The sequence below is a fragment of the Thunnus albacares genome, chromosome 16 (genome assembly GCF_914725855.1).
Source record: "Thunnus albacares chromosome 16, fThuAlb1.1, whole genome shotgun sequence".
NCBI lineage: Eukaryota > Metazoa > Chordata > Actinopteri > Scombriformes > Scombridae > Thunnus > Thunnus albacares.
The window spans coordinates 11340670-11358995 of record NC_058121.1 but is presented as its reverse complement, the minus strand read 5'-3'; the positions used below and the strand labels follow the sequence as shown (position 1 = coordinate 11358995).

At 42.4% G+C, this 18326-nt stretch overlaps 1 protein-coding gene across 3 annotated transcripts in view; it reads right to left on the bottom strand.

Annotated features, from left to right (window-relative positions):
- Positions 1 to 1063: 1063 nt before the first annotated feature.
- LOC122965369 (pleckstrin homology domain-containing family G member 1) overlaps positions 1064 to 18326 on the bottom strand; it is a 75744-nt gene continuing 58481 nt past the window's right edge. For all 3 annotated transcript variants that reach the window (XM_044329385.1, XM_044329387.1, XM_044329386.1), the window contains exons 4-17: positions 17493 to 17562; positions 12554 to 12600; positions 10690 to 10840; positions 10075 to 10206; positions 9095 to 9277; positions 8909 to 9004; positions 8443 to 8529; positions 7943 to 7976; positions 7722 to 7814; positions 7568 to 7629; positions 6667 to 6858; positions 6405 to 6524; positions 4462 to 6319; positions 1064 to 4235 (exon numbers count right to left, since the gene is read on the bottom strand). In XM_044329385.1, coding sequence (XP_044185320.1) covers positions 3223 to 4235; positions 4462 to 6319; positions 6405 to 6524; positions 6667 to 6858; positions 7568 to 7629; positions 7722 to 7814; positions 7943 to 7976; positions 8443 to 8529; positions 8909 to 9004; positions 9095 to 9277; positions 10075 to 10206; positions 10690 to 10840; positions 12554 to 12600; positions 17493 to 17562 — 4138 coding nt within the window. In that variant the 3' untranslated portion in view covers positions 1064 to 3222. The remainder of the gene's footprint in view (positions 4236 to 4461; positions 6320 to 6404; positions 6525 to 6666; positions 6859 to 7567; positions 7630 to 7721; positions 7815 to 7942; positions 7977 to 8442; positions 8530 to 8908; positions 9005 to 9094; positions 9278 to 10074; positions 10207 to 10689; positions 10841 to 12553; positions 12601 to 17492; positions 17563 to 18326) is intronic.

Here is an 18326-nt window from a genome sequence, read left to right as displayed (position 1 = left end):
ATGTTGTTAATGTTTTTATTTTTAAAAAAGTGATATTAGCAGATGTGTTATTATCAGGTTTTTATAACTCTCAAATATAATATATAGTAACAACCTCAAAAGTCCATCAGTAGGGCTACACTCCTTATTTACTGAGGGCATACTGCCTCTCATTTTGGCTTTCTTTGGGCATTTTTTTGATTTTGAGTGGTTGGGTCTGCATTATGCATGTCTCCAGAACATAGATTTGTACAGTACATACACTCATAAAACAACAAATCACTACATACATATAAAGTATGTGATTAGTGGGATCCTCAATTCAGTACTGCTATGGTAGAGGGGACAAAACTACTGAAATGTGCCTTTTTCCATTTGTATCCTTTACCACCAACTAGATGGGAGTAGTGTGAAAAATGGGGTTAAGGGGGTGTGTGCCATGTAAGGCTGCAGAGGAGTGAGTGGAGAACAGGAGAGAGCTGCATGGCACAGCATCCTAGCAGGGAGGCACGGAGCCCTGGGATGTTGTCTGGTTTGATGATTAAACCTCAGAGTGAGTGATCATCTCTAAACATTTCCCTACATGAGAATGAAAACTGATATCCTGTGACATGTAACAAATATCTACATTCTGTAAAAGAAGTGCTTAATTATTTCTTATACCTCAGTGACCATCAGTGATTAAGTCTTTAAAGACTGACTTAACACACCCTGAAAATCTTGTTTTTGCTGACCTCCAGTGATTTAACTTCTTACCTTGCTGCTGTGACATACAAGTGTACTCCCAGGATCCTGTGACATCACTGTCAGGTGTGGTTACAGGTGCAAGAAAGCAAACCACAGCCATCAGTGATACTGGGTGTGGTCAGAGGTGAAACAAGCTTGAAACTTTCAACCACAGCAGATAAACATTGCTTTCAGCCTTTTAAGTTTATAATGATGACCTCAGATTTTGTTATATTTTTAGGCTGCTATGCTTCTACAAGATTCAACACAATTCTCCTTTCAAGGGTGATGAATTGTTTATACTTGATTCATAAATGTGGGGACTTCTTTATTCAATGATAAACACAAAAACACAAAGACGAGTTTAATTTGAATTTATTACCTCCAGTACATTTTGTTGAGCAATGACAACTAGGCCGTTAAAAAAATACAGTACACTTAACTTAAACATTAAAGCAATATAAAGCATACCTATGGCATACAAGAATAACTTTCCTAAAATGTACATCTTTACAAAGTGTTTACAAATAAAACGTTTAAAAAAAGACAGAAAAGTGCAAAAAAGAGTCAATGAAGACTGATAATCCCCACCAGTGAAATAGAGGACACAAATGTACGATGAAAAAAAAAAACATACTTCATATTCCTAACTTTTTTTTGATGCATATTTCCTGATATGAACAGTAGACCATGATATTGTGCTTTTCAACTTTTCATGTGGCTATTGTGATTTGGAACTTGCATTAAGCAGTGCGTGATAGAAAAACTACCATTTTCTGAAAATATTCACAGTATTTGATTTAAATTTTGTGAGCGCACCTGAATCAGAATAAAACCATCTTTTAATAAATAACTAACTTTCATTTACAACCTGTCTGTGGCATGAAGGAATAGAGATAACGGGGCAATATCATTAGGGATGCTTTCAAATAAATACGACACATTAAGTGACTTTAAAAAATGTTTCAACAAGTGTGCGTAGTGAATACTGGGGCTGCTTCAAGGGAACAAAAAAAAAACAAAAACAAAAAAAACAATTGTGCTGTATGAAACTTATTGATGTGACTGACAATTAGTTGGCTGTGATTTTCAACATCTTTCTGTGACTGTGGATTTCAGTAGTGTGACAGCTGGGAGTGTCCCATAACTTAAAGTAAACAAACAGCTGATTATCCATTTGAGTAAAAAAACAAAACAAAACAAAAAAACACCAAATGTACACCAAATACAGTACTGTAGTCTTTTAACTAACTCTCCTTAATGCTCTCCTTCGTGGTCCCTCTTTAAAACAGATTAAAATGAGTAAAATTTACAAAAAAAAACTCATCCACTTGTGGAGATGCATATTTCGCTCTACACGATGGATGCCCCAGACCATAATATGTAAAAACATTTCAGACTTGCGCACAGATTCAAAATAAATATGAACTCCTACAGTTTTCTTATAGATGATCTAAAATATCAGCATCTTCTTTTGATTTTAAAGCACAATACCCTATTGATGTCAAAGTTGGTAGAGTGAAATACAATAACTTCAAACAGACTTACGGGTCTAAGTCTAGTTATACTTAACCTATTGGATCTTGTAATAGCCGACATGTTTTCTTTACAGTTGCATCCTTTTTCGTTAAATTTATTGCTAAAAAGCTGTTAAAAGTGACAATCTATCCTGAGTAGCAAATCTAGACTGCAAATTTGTAAAGCCGCTTGTTCCAAGTGTTTGATAGTGTAAGCACAATTAAAAAACACTAGCCACCAATCTGTTCACCTCTCCTATACAGGTTAAAATTAACTACTGTAGTGCTGAAAATGCAGTTAAAATAACCTTACCAGTAAATTACAAGACAGAGCTTGACATTGGAAGTCAAGATCCTCTAAAGATCTTCAGATCTTTGACGCTTGTACTTCGGTTTGAGATGTTGTGCACGGAAAAGGTTCTATTTCTTATAATTGGTAGCATATATTCTGGACTATCTTTATCTTGACAGTTATTGGCACAAGTCCTTTGTCTGTAGTGCCTGCAGAATCAATTCACATGACTCAAATGATCTCTATACGGCTGGCAAGTAAAGCAAAGCATTAAAACCCATTCAGTCATACTGAATGCCTTTATAAACAACTGAGAACATTTGTACTTTGATTTCTTTGTAACTCCCCCTGCACCAGATAATCACTCTTTGAAACATACACAAGAAAACTGTTTGAACCTGGAAGTGCTAAGGCAGCTCACATGCAGGATTTGATGTGGCATTTTGACAATTAATAGTAACTTTTTATGTGTTTTACTTTGAAGCCCTGTAACAGAAAATATAAGTATTCACATATGTTGTTATACATATGCTTGCAATCAAAGACAATGGTTTTTGATCTAAGATGTGTTACATTGATGTAATATTTATTTTTATTTGTGGTCTACGATGTTGGAGTAGATGAAGGGCATCCAAGGCAAAGCAGCAGTGTCCCTTTTGTTGCAATATGCTGTAGGTTATATATTTGGCTTTCAGTTGGCATATAGACTCAGGCAAAGCTACTAGAGCTCAGACACTGAAACTTATCCCTCAGAGACTGGACGATGGTGGATTGGCTCTCCCGTGGCTCACTCCACAGGTACTTCTCCAGGTTGTCACGCTCCAGAGACCTCAGCCGCTCGCAGGAATGCACCGGTGTGCACGGCAAACTCTGGGAATGGACAAGACCCCGGTTCTGATGGGAAAGGGCTGCCGAGCTGCCACTTCGCTGCGCCAACCTGTCCTGCTCCTGTTCACTTTCGTCCTCTGAGCGGATCTCTACATAGTCATCGTCATCTTCCCCGTTGTCCTTAAAGTTGGCCAGGTAGTTCTGGGTGGCGGAGAGTATGCTCAGTGCAGAAGCCCGGTTCAGGACCACCACATGCTGGCCGTCATGTAAGGTGAGGTCTGACTGTCCCTGGGTAGACCTCTCTGGGAGGCTGCTCTGCCGACCGACCCGGCCCAGACTGGGGCCATGGAGTCTGTCTGTGGATCGATCCACAGCGGGTCCGTTACATCTGAGTCCAGCCTGGTTGTTCTTCTCCTGCTGCGGGCTGCCCAGAGAGCCAACTGACTGAAACTGACTGGATGGGGAAGACTTTGAAACGGGCAAAGACGGAGCATTAAAGGAAGGATGTCTCTTAATGGAACTGTACACATGCTCCTCTTTTTCGCTTGGTGACGACATGGACGAGCTCCATCTCTGGGATGGTGGAGTGGTTGGAGAGGGAGGGAGGTTCTTGAGAGAGGGGGTGGAGCAGGCAGAGGTGAGCCTGCGCTGAGGGGTGGAAGATGCTCGAGCGCCCCCCACCTCACTGGATGAGGAGATCAAGCTGGAGAGCTCTCCGTTGCTGTAGGTGGAGTGGAGCCAGTCCTCCTCCAGGGAGGTCTCAGGCATGGACGGAGAGGAAGGAAGCCCTGGATGGCTGTGATGCGGGGTGGCGGAGGTCTGACCAGCTAGACCGGGAGAATCTTTAAACATTATCTGGTCATAGAGCTGGGAGTACTCTGCTATCCTTGCACCTGAAGAGGGAATACAGAGGATGATAAGAAGGTGTGAGTGTCTTATTCTTAAATGTAAAAACCGTCCCAACTTAGTCTTAAAAACATGAAGCGAGACCAAATATAGCAATGTACAGTCATGTCTACGGATTGGTATTAGCACTGATAGTGACCTTATTAAGCAGTTTGGGTATTGGCTAGTCAATAATACTAGACTTAGAAACTAGATCTAAAAGTTTTTCCTTACCTATGGCAGCTCCCCCTTGTTTCTTTTCCTCTAAGATGGCTGCCAGGTCTTTCTGCTTCTTCTCAGCTCTTGCCCGAGTACAAGAATCTCCAGGGTCCATGCTCCTCATGCGCAGTAGCTGGTTGGCTTTCTTAATCTTCTGGCTATATTGCCGTGCCATCAGGAACACCCGGCTCTTGTTTTTGTCCATCAGTTCCAAGGGGAAGTCCACGGACTCACCCAACAGGAGGGAGGAAGAGGCCAGCGGTGAGTCCAGACCTGCCAGCTCTCCTGGAAACAAACTGTGGATATCCTTGATGGGATTCTCCTTCTGAGGGTTTTTTTTTGGAGGAAGTTCCACCAGGTCGTCATCCTCTAGGCGGAAGCTGCCGCTGCTGAGGCGAGCCAGTCTGTTACGAATGCTCTTCACTGTGCCTGGGAGGGGTTCTGGGGTGACCGGCAGCGGGCGTGAAGTAGGAGAAGGACTGTGGCTTTCTTCTTCAGTGGTGCCTTCGCTTTGGAGGTCAGGGAGGTTGATGACTGGGATGGTGAATGATGGTGTTGAGCTTACAGGCGGGGGTTTCGGCTGATGTGCTGGGGGACTCTTAGCTGTAGGGCTGGCTGCTTGGGGACTAATGACAGGGGCGCTCTTTGTAGAACTGTTTTTGACTGAGGTGGTCTTCTTGGGAGACTCACTGCCACTAACTGGGAAGGCAGCAGGCAGTCGGTCAGCTTTCTTTTCATTGTTCTTGATGTAGTTTTCCAAGTCGTTCCAGATCTCATCGACCTGCTCTGACATCTTATCCCCTTTCTGTGAGCGTTGGGAGAAGGTCTCTGAAGCAGATGAGGAGGAATAATCTGGTTCTGAAGAACACAGAGCATGATGGGAGGATGGTCCTTCATCCTCTCCGAAGCGGAGGCTCTCCTCGGATACAAACCCTCCGATGCTTCCAGTCAGATCTTGTTCTGAGGCCAGCAGACTGTCTCTCTCTTGTTTAAGTTTATTGCCTTCATTCATGCCTTTGAGCTCCTTTGATGGGGGCTCCCTAAAACAGATGGTGTCATAGATGTTCTCCTCCACTATCTTGAGCTCACATGTCCCAAATGGCTTCCCTTCCTGTGTGGAGGACCGATTGCTCTCAGAGGAACTGCCTGGTTCGATGATAGGCTCATTAACCCTTGGAACCTCTGGAGCATTTGACGCCCTTGCTGCCTGGCCCTGGGAACCCTGTGCAAGTGTAAAAGTCTCGTTCCGTGACTGGCATTCCTCCGGGTCTCTTCTAATAAGGCCCATGCTCTTCAGGTCCTCATAGCTGATGTTGTCATATACATTTTCAATATCGTCTATTGTCAGCTGCTCGGCTGATGAGGATCCAGATATGTCATTGCTGGATGATTCAGTGTGAATCACTTCCAGGTTGCTGTGACCGGACTGGTCATCGTCAGGACTCTGTCGAGCCTCTGTAGCCTTCTCCCCTGCACTGCTCGCCCTCCGCAAAACTCTGTTCTCACTGGGTGGAGGGTCAACCTGCACAGTGGGAACTTGTTCAACGTGCCAGCTACAAGGCCGAGCTGTCCTGGGCGACAAGGTGGCCTCTGACCTCTCTGTGGGAGTCTCTGGTTCTGGTCCGCTTGGCTCTGTGGGAACAAACATCTGGTAGATGTCCTCGTCCTCATCATCAGGCTGCATGGTTCGCTGTCTGGTGGGGAACATGGCCCTGCGAGCCCGGTGGTCTGCCCAAATGTTCCTCACAGAATGGTCACTTTCTGTCACTATTACGGAGGGAACAGGAGAGTCTGGAGGTTCCTCTGTCACATTAGGTGTCCTGAGGAGTGGCGGATGGTGACTTCCTTCTCTCACGAGGGATTCTCTGGCTCTCTGAGGGGAAGGACAGCAGAAATTACTTGTTGTATCACAATTAATTTCTCAGTTACCACTCTGCAGCTTTGAATCAAAACCATACCTGTAGGTCTGAAGGACTCATGTTGAAGGTTTTCCACTGTTCTATACTATCGACAGATGCCTGTGGATTCAGCCTCTTCCTACTGCTTTTGCCAGGAACTCGCAGCCTCTTTCCACCTCCCTGAATGCAGAGTTACAAAATTTATAAACAAGACAAAAAATGAATGTGGAATCAACACTGCAAAACATGAATGAATGAATGTCAATTAACATTTAATTAGTTTAGTTTAATTAATGAAGTCTTTTAGTCAGCTTAAACCTACCAGACCACTGTCATCTTCATCATCAGCATCTTGCTGATGTGGCTCCTCCCCTTCCTCTCTGTCACTGTGGTCATAATGATCACCAGGGTCCAGAGACTCCTGTGATTGGTTGATGAGGCTGCGGCTGCGACCAATTGTGCCCAGAGCCAGCTGGGACACTGGAGAGAGCAGGGTGGCACCCAGGCTTGTTCGCTGGAGGGGGGCAAGTTTTCAAGTTAAAAGGTTAACTTCTGTGTGTTGGTGTGTTTTGTGTATTCTCTTGCTCCTCAACTTTAAAGGATCCACAATTTTTCAAGTCAATATTAAAACAACAGTCAGGTGCCCATATGAACACTGAAAGAGGTTTTGCTTGCTCAGTTCATTCGTCCTGCTAATACTAGCCATTTAAAGATCCACTTTATATGTGCTTCAAATGGAAGTGATGGAGGACAAAATCTACAGTCCTTGATATAAGAAATAATTTATTTAAAAATGTATATGATGTTAATATGAGGCTTCAGCAGTCTGAGTTAGTCAAATCAAGTAGATATTTTCCAAGTTTTTTTTAATTATAAAATGATTTCTTTGTGTTTTCCCAGACAATTCTTTCCCTGTTGAGCTGCAGTGGAAGGATTGTTACAAAAAGAGGGAATTTGATATTAAAAAAGACCTACGGTGAAAGATATCTACTTGATTTGACTAACTTGGACAGCTGAAGCTTCATATTACCTTCAGATAAACTTAAATAATCACTTACATTGTAAGCACATTAGGAATGGATCTGTTAATGGCCAGTGTGAACAGGAGGAATGATTACACCAAGAAAAATGTTTATTGGAGTACCTGAATATTGTTTTAAGACAGATTTGAAAAATTAAGAATGTATTCTTTAAACTGTTCATCATCTCTGGTCAACACTCACCTTTTCACCATCAGTGTTGGCAGCATTCTGCTTGGCAGTCTTCAATAACTTGGATAGAGGTTCTGAGAAGACAAATAAATAAATTATGTTTTCTTAATGTTCAGTCATGCAAAGTGTGTTATTTTTTAAATTCAGTCACTTCTATATTTCTCACCTTTCCTGCGTCCTCTACGAGGGGTAGGGCCCTCCTTCGTTTGAGGGGAATCCTTCTTGTCACCATCAGGGCTGTAATGAAACCCGGGATGATCTGTAGAAATGTGGGGAGAGATGTTACACAACAAAGAAGAAACATTAAAATATATTGTAGAATATGATTATATCAGATTATTGTTATATTTATTTTCCAACACAAATGTCAGGTACATTGGCACTTACGCATTGCATCCATCTCCAAAATGGCTTGCTTGGCCTAGAATTAGAGTAATAAAATAAGTGAGAAAAATTAGTTCAGCAGGTTCGATAAAGGGTGAACATAAGATTTGACACTAGGTGGCGCCACACCATAGTCTTGACTCAACTGTTGTGAACAAGTATGGCACTTCACAAGCAGCCTCTTTATGTAATCACAGTGAACTTTCTCAATAACCTTCACCTCATCCCCGCCACCCCCCACCCCGAGAGCGAAAAGCAGATGAAGAGACAGAAAATAATAAGAAGAAGAAATCAGAGCACATGAAAGGAAAGTAAGAGGAAAAAGCTAAGGCAAGGAAAGATGAAGAAGAAGAGGGAGAAGAGGAAGAAGAAGAAGAAGAGGATGATGAAGAAGAAAGGAAGTGGGTGAGAGGGAGTGACATTTCCAACACATCTCACTGAAAGTCTGTGTATACACCATAAGTGAACAGGGAGGGAGCCGTCAGGAGACAAGCTGTTCTTACCTTGGCAGGGATTTTGGCAGGGTGGTTTTCAAGTATGAGTCTCTTGAGGTGTAAGATCCACATGCGCTTGTCTTGCTGGGATTTGGCCTGCGGGCAGAGCACGAAACATCACAACAAAGATAATATCAGACATGCATTTTAAAAGTCAGTTGAGAAGGTTGGGCTAAACCCTAAAAAAATTTGGAACGTGGCTTTCTTACATCATACAGATTATCTTTTCTCTTTCAGTGCTTGTCCAAAACACAGTGTTTAGGTAACAACAATGACCGGCATTAACCTCCTAACACTCAACGTGTCTGAGCAACTCGGTGAGGTGAGCTGATGCTCTACAAAACAATCAGACACCTGCAAATAACCGTCACACTTTCTGATTGCTCTCTTGCTCAACTCTGCTGGTAGCTGCACGGTTTAAACCAAACATGTAATTGCATTCACAATGTCTTGGGCTTTTGTTATTGCAATGTACCTGGACTGTGTGCTGTAGTTTAGGATTCTTGTAGTGGAACACACTGAAACTCAGGGGCTCTTTAGGAATAACTTCCACCAGCATCAGGTTACAGCACTGCAAGGGACAGGTAGGAAGTCGCGTTAAAAATACTGTTACAGAGCAGAAAACGGTTGTCGTCTAGTGTCTTAGAGTAGCATGACTGACCAGGATGTGAGCCTTGTATGTGTAGGTTTCTTCTCGTTTCTTGGTGATGAGCAGAAGTTTGTCAAACAGGAAGAGGGTCCTTTCATTCTTGGCTCGCTGCAGACGAAACGTTCCTTCAAGAACCAGCTCTCCATAGCCAATCAGATCGGGGCCCTTCCAGTTGGTCAGCAGGCTCTGGATTTCCTGCAGCGAGCACAGAAAATACAGAGAGTGAGCAGAGTTGAATAAGTTTAAAGATTGTGCAATCACAAAAATATCTTGTGAGAAAAATAAATGCAAAAATAGGCCTGGTTTAAGAAAGACTAAAATAAAATACTGAAAAAAGCCATATGCAGAAAATAAATGAAAAAGAGAGGGTGTATATTGTTTAAAGAAAGTGTGAAGGAGGAGGAGAGAGATGTTTTATACTACTAGATAGAGGGAGAGAGACTAGACAGTGAAACAAAAGGTCAAGGAAAAATAAAAAGGGTAAAAAGACACAAGACATAAGGAAAATTTAAAAAACACTTGAAAATTTCTATCTGCCCCAATCCTTCCTCCAGACTGTGAACACTTCAACACGCATTGCTGCATTCATCTGAACATTCTGGCTCCCAGCTGATAAAAGAAACAAGCATCCCTTTTATGTGTCCTCCTTATGCAAGGCCATCATTAGCCCAGTGGAAAATGCAGAGACTTGTGTAAGACGTGGAGAGGATCAGAGCCCTGGCTGATTCGAACCTAGAGCTCACATAACTGTTCCGCAGAACAATAAAAGAATTGGCTCCTCGAAAAAGACTTGAAACAGGCCGTGTCTGTTTTAGTTGTAGGAATGATGAGAGACATGGAAAATGTGCAGGATACATTATGGAGGAGTTCACACACTTGGAACAATTTAATGGATTCAGGAGAGGTTTTGAGCAAGTGGGACACTGACAGTCCTAAATAGACTGACATTTTTGCACAATCATTCTTATTTTGTGTGTGTTCATTCGTCGTACCTGCAACCTAACGGCGTGCTCGTGTTTCCTCTTCATGTCATTGATGTGCCAAGCCACTCTCTGCATGGTGTCTATGGCCTCCTGCACAACCTCGTAGGTCTCCGTGTCCTTTTCCATGTGGTTGGCTATCTCCTGCACAGCACATGTAGAGAGGCAGCAACCACAAACCGTTGGAGGTTAGCACTTGGACATAGCCAGACACACTTGATGCAAGCATGTTCACATGCAAAGGGATACATGTTTACATACACTCATGTGTGTTTCTGCAAATAAACACACATTCCTACATACACTGTGGTGAAAGCTATGAATTTACAGGCACGGGAACATGCATACTGGGCACCATATGTTTAAACATTTGCCTTCTCCAATGGAGATTGTCACTGGGAACTGAGTCAGAAATGCTGCTATTTAATCATACACATCCATTTGCAGTGGTATAGATTAAGAAAATAACAATAAAAAATTACTTTTTTTTGTTTGTGTGCCATTGAGAGTGTATGTGCTGTGCACTTGCAAGTGGTTGCCTGCGCTTGCATTTCTTTGGGTGAGGAATAATTGTTTGTGCGTGTGTGTAAGTGTGCGTTAAGCGAGAGAGACAACAGACAGACGTACATGCAGCAGTAGATGGTACTTGAGGATCCTCTGCACTGGCTTGAGCAGGTAGGAGCCTAGGGGCAAGGAGTGACTCAGAGATTCCTGGCGCTCGCGGAAAAACTTGGCCAACGCCTTGTTCCTCATGCATTCTGTTAGCACAGCCACCGACCTGGGGAGACAAAACAAGGTGAATAAGATATCAAGGATGTGTAGTAAACCATAATTTGACAGCAATGACAAATGAGAGCTGTAATGTATGCATTGACAGAGATTACTAAATAAGGAAATGTTCTCCCTTTGGCCTGGGCAGTAATTTGAATCATCGTTATCAACTTTCAGTGGCATTGTATATGATCATGTTTTGTTGTAATTTCACAAAATTATGTTGTTTAAACGAATTATCCAATCATAATTGTACTTAAAATAACATGAGCTGGTAAAGAAATCTGTTTACATGTATTGAGTAACAGTGGAGCACAGTTAATTGAACTGAACATCAATTTGATTTTATATAATAAAACCATCTGAAAGACCAGGAAAGGAGTTTTTGCATTGGCGCATGATGATTGTTTGAGATCCCATCCAACTCTCAATATCATCCCAATATCACGCTGAATATGTGACTCTTCCATAATGATCTAAAGCAACATAAGAAAGATGTTTGGTGCATCTTCTACTAAAACGGCAGCACTGTACAACCCTGTAAACCCCAAATTTACATGTCAGTGGAGCTAGTTTTCTGTGACCTACTGGGGAATAAAGAACCTTTTTAACCAACAAGTGGAGGCTGCGTGTGTGTGTGTGTGTGTGCGCAGTGGAAAATGACAGAGAAAGACATTTGTGACTTGCCCCAAACTTGTCTCTTTCTTTTGTGTGCGTGCGTGTGTGTGTGTGTGTGTGTGCGTGTGTGTGTGTACGTGCACGCATGCATGTTCATGTCTGTATGTCTAAATTCCAGTGCAGCTCCACACAGGCCTCGCATTGTTCTGGAGGAAACCCGACCTTAGTGCTCAGCATGACCGAGATACATCTGCAGCCTGTGTGTGTGTGTGCGTGTGTCTATGTGCGAGTGTCTCCCATGTGTGAGCGTGTGTGTGTGTGTGTGTGTGTGTGTTTGTCTGTCATGTGTGACCTTGGTTTGGGTCACCAGCTGTGGTGTGGATGTGGGAGAAGGTCTATCTCAAACAGCTGACAATAGCCCCTTCAGACACACGCACACACACACACACACTGTCTCCCTCTCACACACGCGCACACAATCAGCATTCAATTAGTCATCATTAGCTTGTAAATAGTGTCATGCCCACGTGCCTTATCGTACACTGGGGAAGAACAATAGTAAGCCAGAGAAGAGGGTGTGTTTGGTAGGTGCAGTGTATCTTGGCATGAAGAAGAGCCTCACGTTTCAGCCCATTCGATCACACAGTATACATCCCATAGGACCACACTCACACAAAGCAGAATAAAACATTAACAGCGTTAGGTATGATAAGGTGACAACTATAATACCCCATCTGTCAGTGTGTGAGCTGTAACTCTGTCAATAAGCAGCAAATAAAAGAATGAAAGAAAAAAAAAATGGAGCAAGAGGGAGGGGAGGAGAGAGGTAGAGAGACCCTGAGGCACAACCGCCAGTAGACACTTTGACTCCTGCTGAGGTTGCTTCTATAGAACGTGTCAGTTTGTCAGAGAGGGTAAAAAGGGTAACGCATTGATCGACATACACAATGGAGTTATGTGAGACGCTGGGAAGAAGGTATATGGAGATGAGATCATGATAGGACGACAATGACGACGGGAGGATTTTGTACAGTAGACTCACTGTCTCGTATACAGAAATAGGGACAAACACACACAAAGAGACAGACAGTAGCTGACTTACCGTGGGTAGTTAGTGCAGTACTGGGTGTAAATGTGGAATTCTTCACTCTGGGGAGAAAAAAAAAGAAGACAAATGAGTTGACACATTTATGTAACAGGAAACAATTAAAGGAGTAACTGAAGAGTTACAACTTGTAAAGAGAAGAAAAAAAGCGACATGGAGTGATGTCATGTAATGATTGTGAGCATTTGGGAGTCTTAGCAGGTACATTCAAGGATGTAGCAGTTAATTTGACCCCAATTTGAATAAAAACGCATGCATTCACATAATTTAATATGCACTAATTATTTGTGATGCATTTTAGCAAACTAACAATTTGAGGGGAAAAAGCAAAAAGGTGCATCCTTGATGATATTTTTTTTATTGATTTTTGGTGGTTTTGATCCGATATAATTACAGTAACACTAATTAGAGGCCTATACCAGTATGTTTGCACATTTTAACTCTTTAACTACAAATCACAAACTTTATATTTGGATTACACTGACAAAGCAAATTTTATATCATTGGTAAATGATTTGAAACCAATGAATGCCTGGAACAGTATAAAAATGTGTTTATTGTTTGCAAAATGAGTACCTGTAAAGTAAAATATACTTGCCATGTCATAAATGAACATAGTAAACCACTTATGTGTCCTTTAAAAAGGTCAAGACTTATCCGCCTTACCGCCTGTTCATCACTGCTCATACTGTATCTGCAGCTGTTCATTGCAGTGTAGATGACTGGTCAACTGTGTCATGTTTACAGCTCTACACACTCTGAGCCCACAGACAAGGCATCCTCTCTCCTCCACTCACTGCTACTAATTGAAAGTCAACCCTGTAGCTTATGATTAGCCTGCGTCCTGGCTTTTAAGTCTCTGTTTATCCCGACAGCCCTGAGAGCACGGATTAAATATCCCCTCGTACTTCATTGCCGCCCCTTTAATTGAGACTTTGCCCACCTTGCATGCCTCTCTGAACATCAAAGACATCAGAGATGGCATGACTTATCAAAGCCGGGACGAACCTCTTTCTCTTTCCTCTAAGAAACTTCCTTTGCTCTCAAAACTGTGTCTTGATTTCTGTTTCTGCAACACATTTTTCATGCCATCTTGTCATTCTATGCATATTCTTCTAATTTTCTCCTCTTTCATAATCTTGCATTCCTTCTCTCTCCCTCTCATGTCGCTCGCTTGCAGGCCTCAAGATGAACCCCTTGTTGTTGCATAACGTGACAGTCTAATTGAAATCTATTTCTGTCCATAAACACAAACGGGGGTCGCAGGATGCGGACAGCTATCAGGAAGCCCCATCATAAACACGCAGGGCAGACGATAGAAGTCTGTCCTGGTTCATAATGTACAAACACACACAGACATGCAGCACTGTGGACGTCCTACATGGGACTCATAGTAAACTTAGAGTATAGACTGGATGTGTGCGAATGTTATGTTGCTGAATGTAAATATAGATTTCTATTCAAACCGCCTCAGCAAACAATTGCACCTACCTATGCAGACACAAACAGTGCATCCCACTGAAATGTGCAGCACAAACGAGGAGAACACACACACGCACGCACACACACACAGGCTCTCATGATTTGTTAGCCTGAGGTGCTCTGTGGGAACCGTTCTAAATTGAAGAGCAGAGCTCTCCTCCTCGTCTCCAGCAGTCTGCCGCCACAGACCAGGCCTAAACACAACCAGATGTGCCACCATCGATTTCTGATGACACACACTAACACACACTCTTAATATTTCTTCGCTCCGTGAACACAAGACCACAAGATACATAAACGCTTCTATGGAATACAAATTTGTGCAGAGCATGCATGTGGGCACATGCAGACACGACACACTGACATGGAAACACACACACACACACGTCTGCACACTCTCTTTGAACCGAACCAGGAAACCAGCAGACCCTGAAATAACCCAGATCTATAATATACTTCCCTTTCAGAAATATATGCAAGCTATACTAAAATCATATAATCACTATATCCAAATGCTGCATGATGAAGATCAAAAATATCCTTCTCAAGAGTATCAAGATACAAACTACATGAAATATTTCTACTTTTTTTGAGCTGTGACCACCGAATGAAATATCTAGTTGCATCAGCGCCTGCTCATCATTTTAATGACGAAGTAATAAAGTAGCAGATTATGTTTTTATACTAATTTGTCAAGACCGAACTGCTCACAGTGAGTCATCAGATGAGCCCTGAACCCGATAGATCACTAGGGGCGAAAAAAAATCCTTCATATCTTGTAATTGTGTTCTCTGCACTTCAGTCAGCATGTCGCAACTCATAAAACGCTCTACAGGCTCACTCAACACGTTGCACAGTTAGGATTTAGTCGAACAGAGAGGAACATGGGGATAGGTAGCCAATTATCTGAGAGAGAGGCAGAGATTTACAACTAGATTTGTCTCTTCTCCAAACATCGAGCTGGGTTGTGATTCTTGGCTGCGGAGACTAGAAAAGTATTATCTCTCTGCGTTTGTGTGTGCAGGTGTGTGTGCACATTTCACAGCAGATAGTGAAAAGGAGGTTTTGTGGTTTTTCTGGGTTCTTCTTAGCAACCATGACTAACTTTCAGTAATACAGAAGAACTCAGGTTACTATTCTGGTTACAACCCTATTACCAGAAGTCAGCCTGTCAAATGATCGGGTCACACATGCATACACACACACACACACACACGCCCGCTCACACACGGAAGTTAGTCCTTGGATGTCTCAATGCTAAAGGGCGTGATGGTCAGCCGTGACTAAATGTTTCCAGGAGGAGGTCTGGCTCATGACCCAGCACTCGTATGACTGTATTAAACGCACTCTATGACAAATCTATACAAGACAGGCCTAAACACACAGACCCTTAACACACTTGTACACAATCTCACACGCATCGAAAAAAAATTCAGGCAGAAAAATCAAGAGCAAGCTTTCAACATCAACAGCTATGTAGATGTCAAAAATCTGAGCTACTTTTGAATATGATACGGATAAGAATATACTATAAAGGAATGTAATGAACCATCTAGGGAAACATGATTGTCAAAACAATCTCATCACAAGGTCCATTAGTAGCTGTCCATCAGAGCGTTTGATCTACAGACTTTATGGTTTGATCGTATCACACAGTCTGCCTTCCTTTTCCAATGAGATTCACTCATTTCTCACAGAACTGATGATCAGATTTCTGTTTTTTATCTGAACATTTGAAGGACTCATCGTGCTGAACAAGGTCAAGAGTGACATTTAAAAATTCGGAACATGTACATTTCCATGACAGCTTCATTTGCTTAGGAAGATTGTGTAATATGATCAAAAACTCCAACGTACAGCTACTAATAGACCTTGAAGTGAGACTATTTTGTAAACTGCTCTTTTCAAGGAGGAGAATAAACCTTCAATCTCAGTGGAAACATGATGTCTTCATAGGTTGTGTAAAAGTGATTTGGTCAATTCTCTATGGATTAAAATGCATACTCAGGCTAAATTTGACAAAACAGTCAGATTTACAATGATGACAGATTATGATTTTTTTGATTAAATCACGGCCACATTAAACATACAACAGTTAAATACGGTGCAGGGATTTCAGGTGCTAAGTGGGAAGCATCTCAATATACTAACTCATGACTGCAGCTTAAGTGTATTTATGTATTTTGACAAACTGTTTTTCTATTAATCCAACTAACTTCGCAGTGAACAGTGAACAGTGAACGTTTGTGTGTTTTGGAAAATTGTTACAGCAAGAAGAATGGCAGTAAAAAGTGATTCTATGCAGGTTGCTGTGAGACACACAGGTATGTGTGTGCTGGGCAGGACTTGTCGGCAGCAAGTCCGGAGCTTGTTACCGCTCCTCCAATAAAAAAATTTGGAATAGTTTCAATGTGTTTTTAAATGGACATCTGCAGTATGAGTACCAGTCCCATGAGAGAGAATTTATCAGAAGCATGAGGCTCCAGGCGAGATGTGATCGGAACCTAAGGAGGCAGAGTTTTACTTTCAGATGGCTCTAAGCTGCAGAATACCTGTCAACAACAACATAAAAAATGCAGATTAGCTCAAGTAAAAGGTGGATCAAGATCACCAAACTGCTTCTTTTCTGTGCAATTTTCTGTTAACACTTTTTTTTTTCTCCTAACAGTAACATTAATCAGACGGTTACAAGATGTCAGCATGTCGGTTTGTTTATGGATCTCACTTAATTACGTGGTGCTGTGGGCTGCAATAAAAGTGGTTTGTAACGACAACATCTGCTGTATTTCGAGAGTCTGTGACGCAGAATGAGACTTGTTTTCTCATACACGGTCAGGACAGTTGCTCTGTGGTATCGGGTGTAATTGCAGTAGGGTCGGGAGGGAATGTAAAGTGTTTTAGAGGAAGTGCTGGAATGCGGCGCATTATCATGGGACATAATCGTGCAATCGTGTTATGGGGCATGGACGGTAGAGGAATAAAAGCTGAGACGCACAGACAGTGGGAGCAGTGTTACTCTGAGCAAAGTTGCTGAGTCCACTTTTTTCTTGATCACAATTATCACCCTCCTGCTTCTCCAGTAAAAAAGGTGATTACATACTTGGACGGTGCTTAAAATTCCTCCTTCTTCCCTGCCCTCCTGCTGCACTTAAAACTGACATTCCCACCACCTAAATAATGTTACTCTCTTCACTATATTTAATTGACTTTCTGCAGCGTCATGAGATTTTTTTTTTTTTTTTTTTTAGGAACTTAACTCTAATATTAGCACGTTGTCTGTTTCTTATTTTCTGCCCAAAGTGTGCCTGTGTGTGCATGTGAGTCTGAACCAGCTGTTTGGACAGGTTTCAACAAGCCAGATAGGAGTGTGTGTGTATGCAAAGGAGACAGACAAGAGGGGGGAAGAAGGTGGGGGGGCTGGGAGGGGAGTGGGAAGGGAGGTGAACAGCTTTACCTTGGATACGAAGCACTCGGCGATGGCCACAGGGTCGGCGTTACACTTCTCGAGGTCGTGAAGCAAGTCCCTGAGACAAAGAAATCAGCATTTGATGTTAAAATGTGCACCCATTATTTCCTACTTCTTTAACACACACACAAGTGTAAACTTATTCTTTTTCATCCATCAATCACACAGACACATGAACATTAAAAAAAAACTCTCCCAGGATTCATTGTCCCAAACAATTGTAGTGAATTTCAGGAGCAAGAGTCACCCTGGATACAGAAATTAGGTCTTAGGGCGCTTGCCTCTGAACAAATGAGAAACTTCCATGAATTCAAACAGGCAACTCCTGTGTATAGATGTGTGTGTGTGTGGAGAAAAAAAGAAGGTCACTGGTGAAGTTATTGTTTCATGGCTAAAGCATGAGGTCATTGTGACCGCCTTAAAACTGCTTTTATGCTTCCTTTTTACTGGCCAGTTTGTCTACGCACGGCAGCTGATAAATGAATAGGTGGAAGAAAATGTTTGTGTCTCCAGACCACCATGGCTGACACTCAACTAGCCATCTTGTCTGAATAAGCAACACACACGTACACACACACACACATACACATAGTTTAAAGCGGTGCCGGAGGAGACAAATATGCAGACGGGGATTGATTACACACACACACACACACACACACACACACACACACACACACACACACACACACACACACACACACACACACACACACCTGACTGCCACAACAACGCCCTTCCCAGGAATCAACAGGTGGCTCAGCCCCAGTTTCACTATGAGCAGGACATTGTTTGTTAAGCCTCACAGACACAAGAGAATAT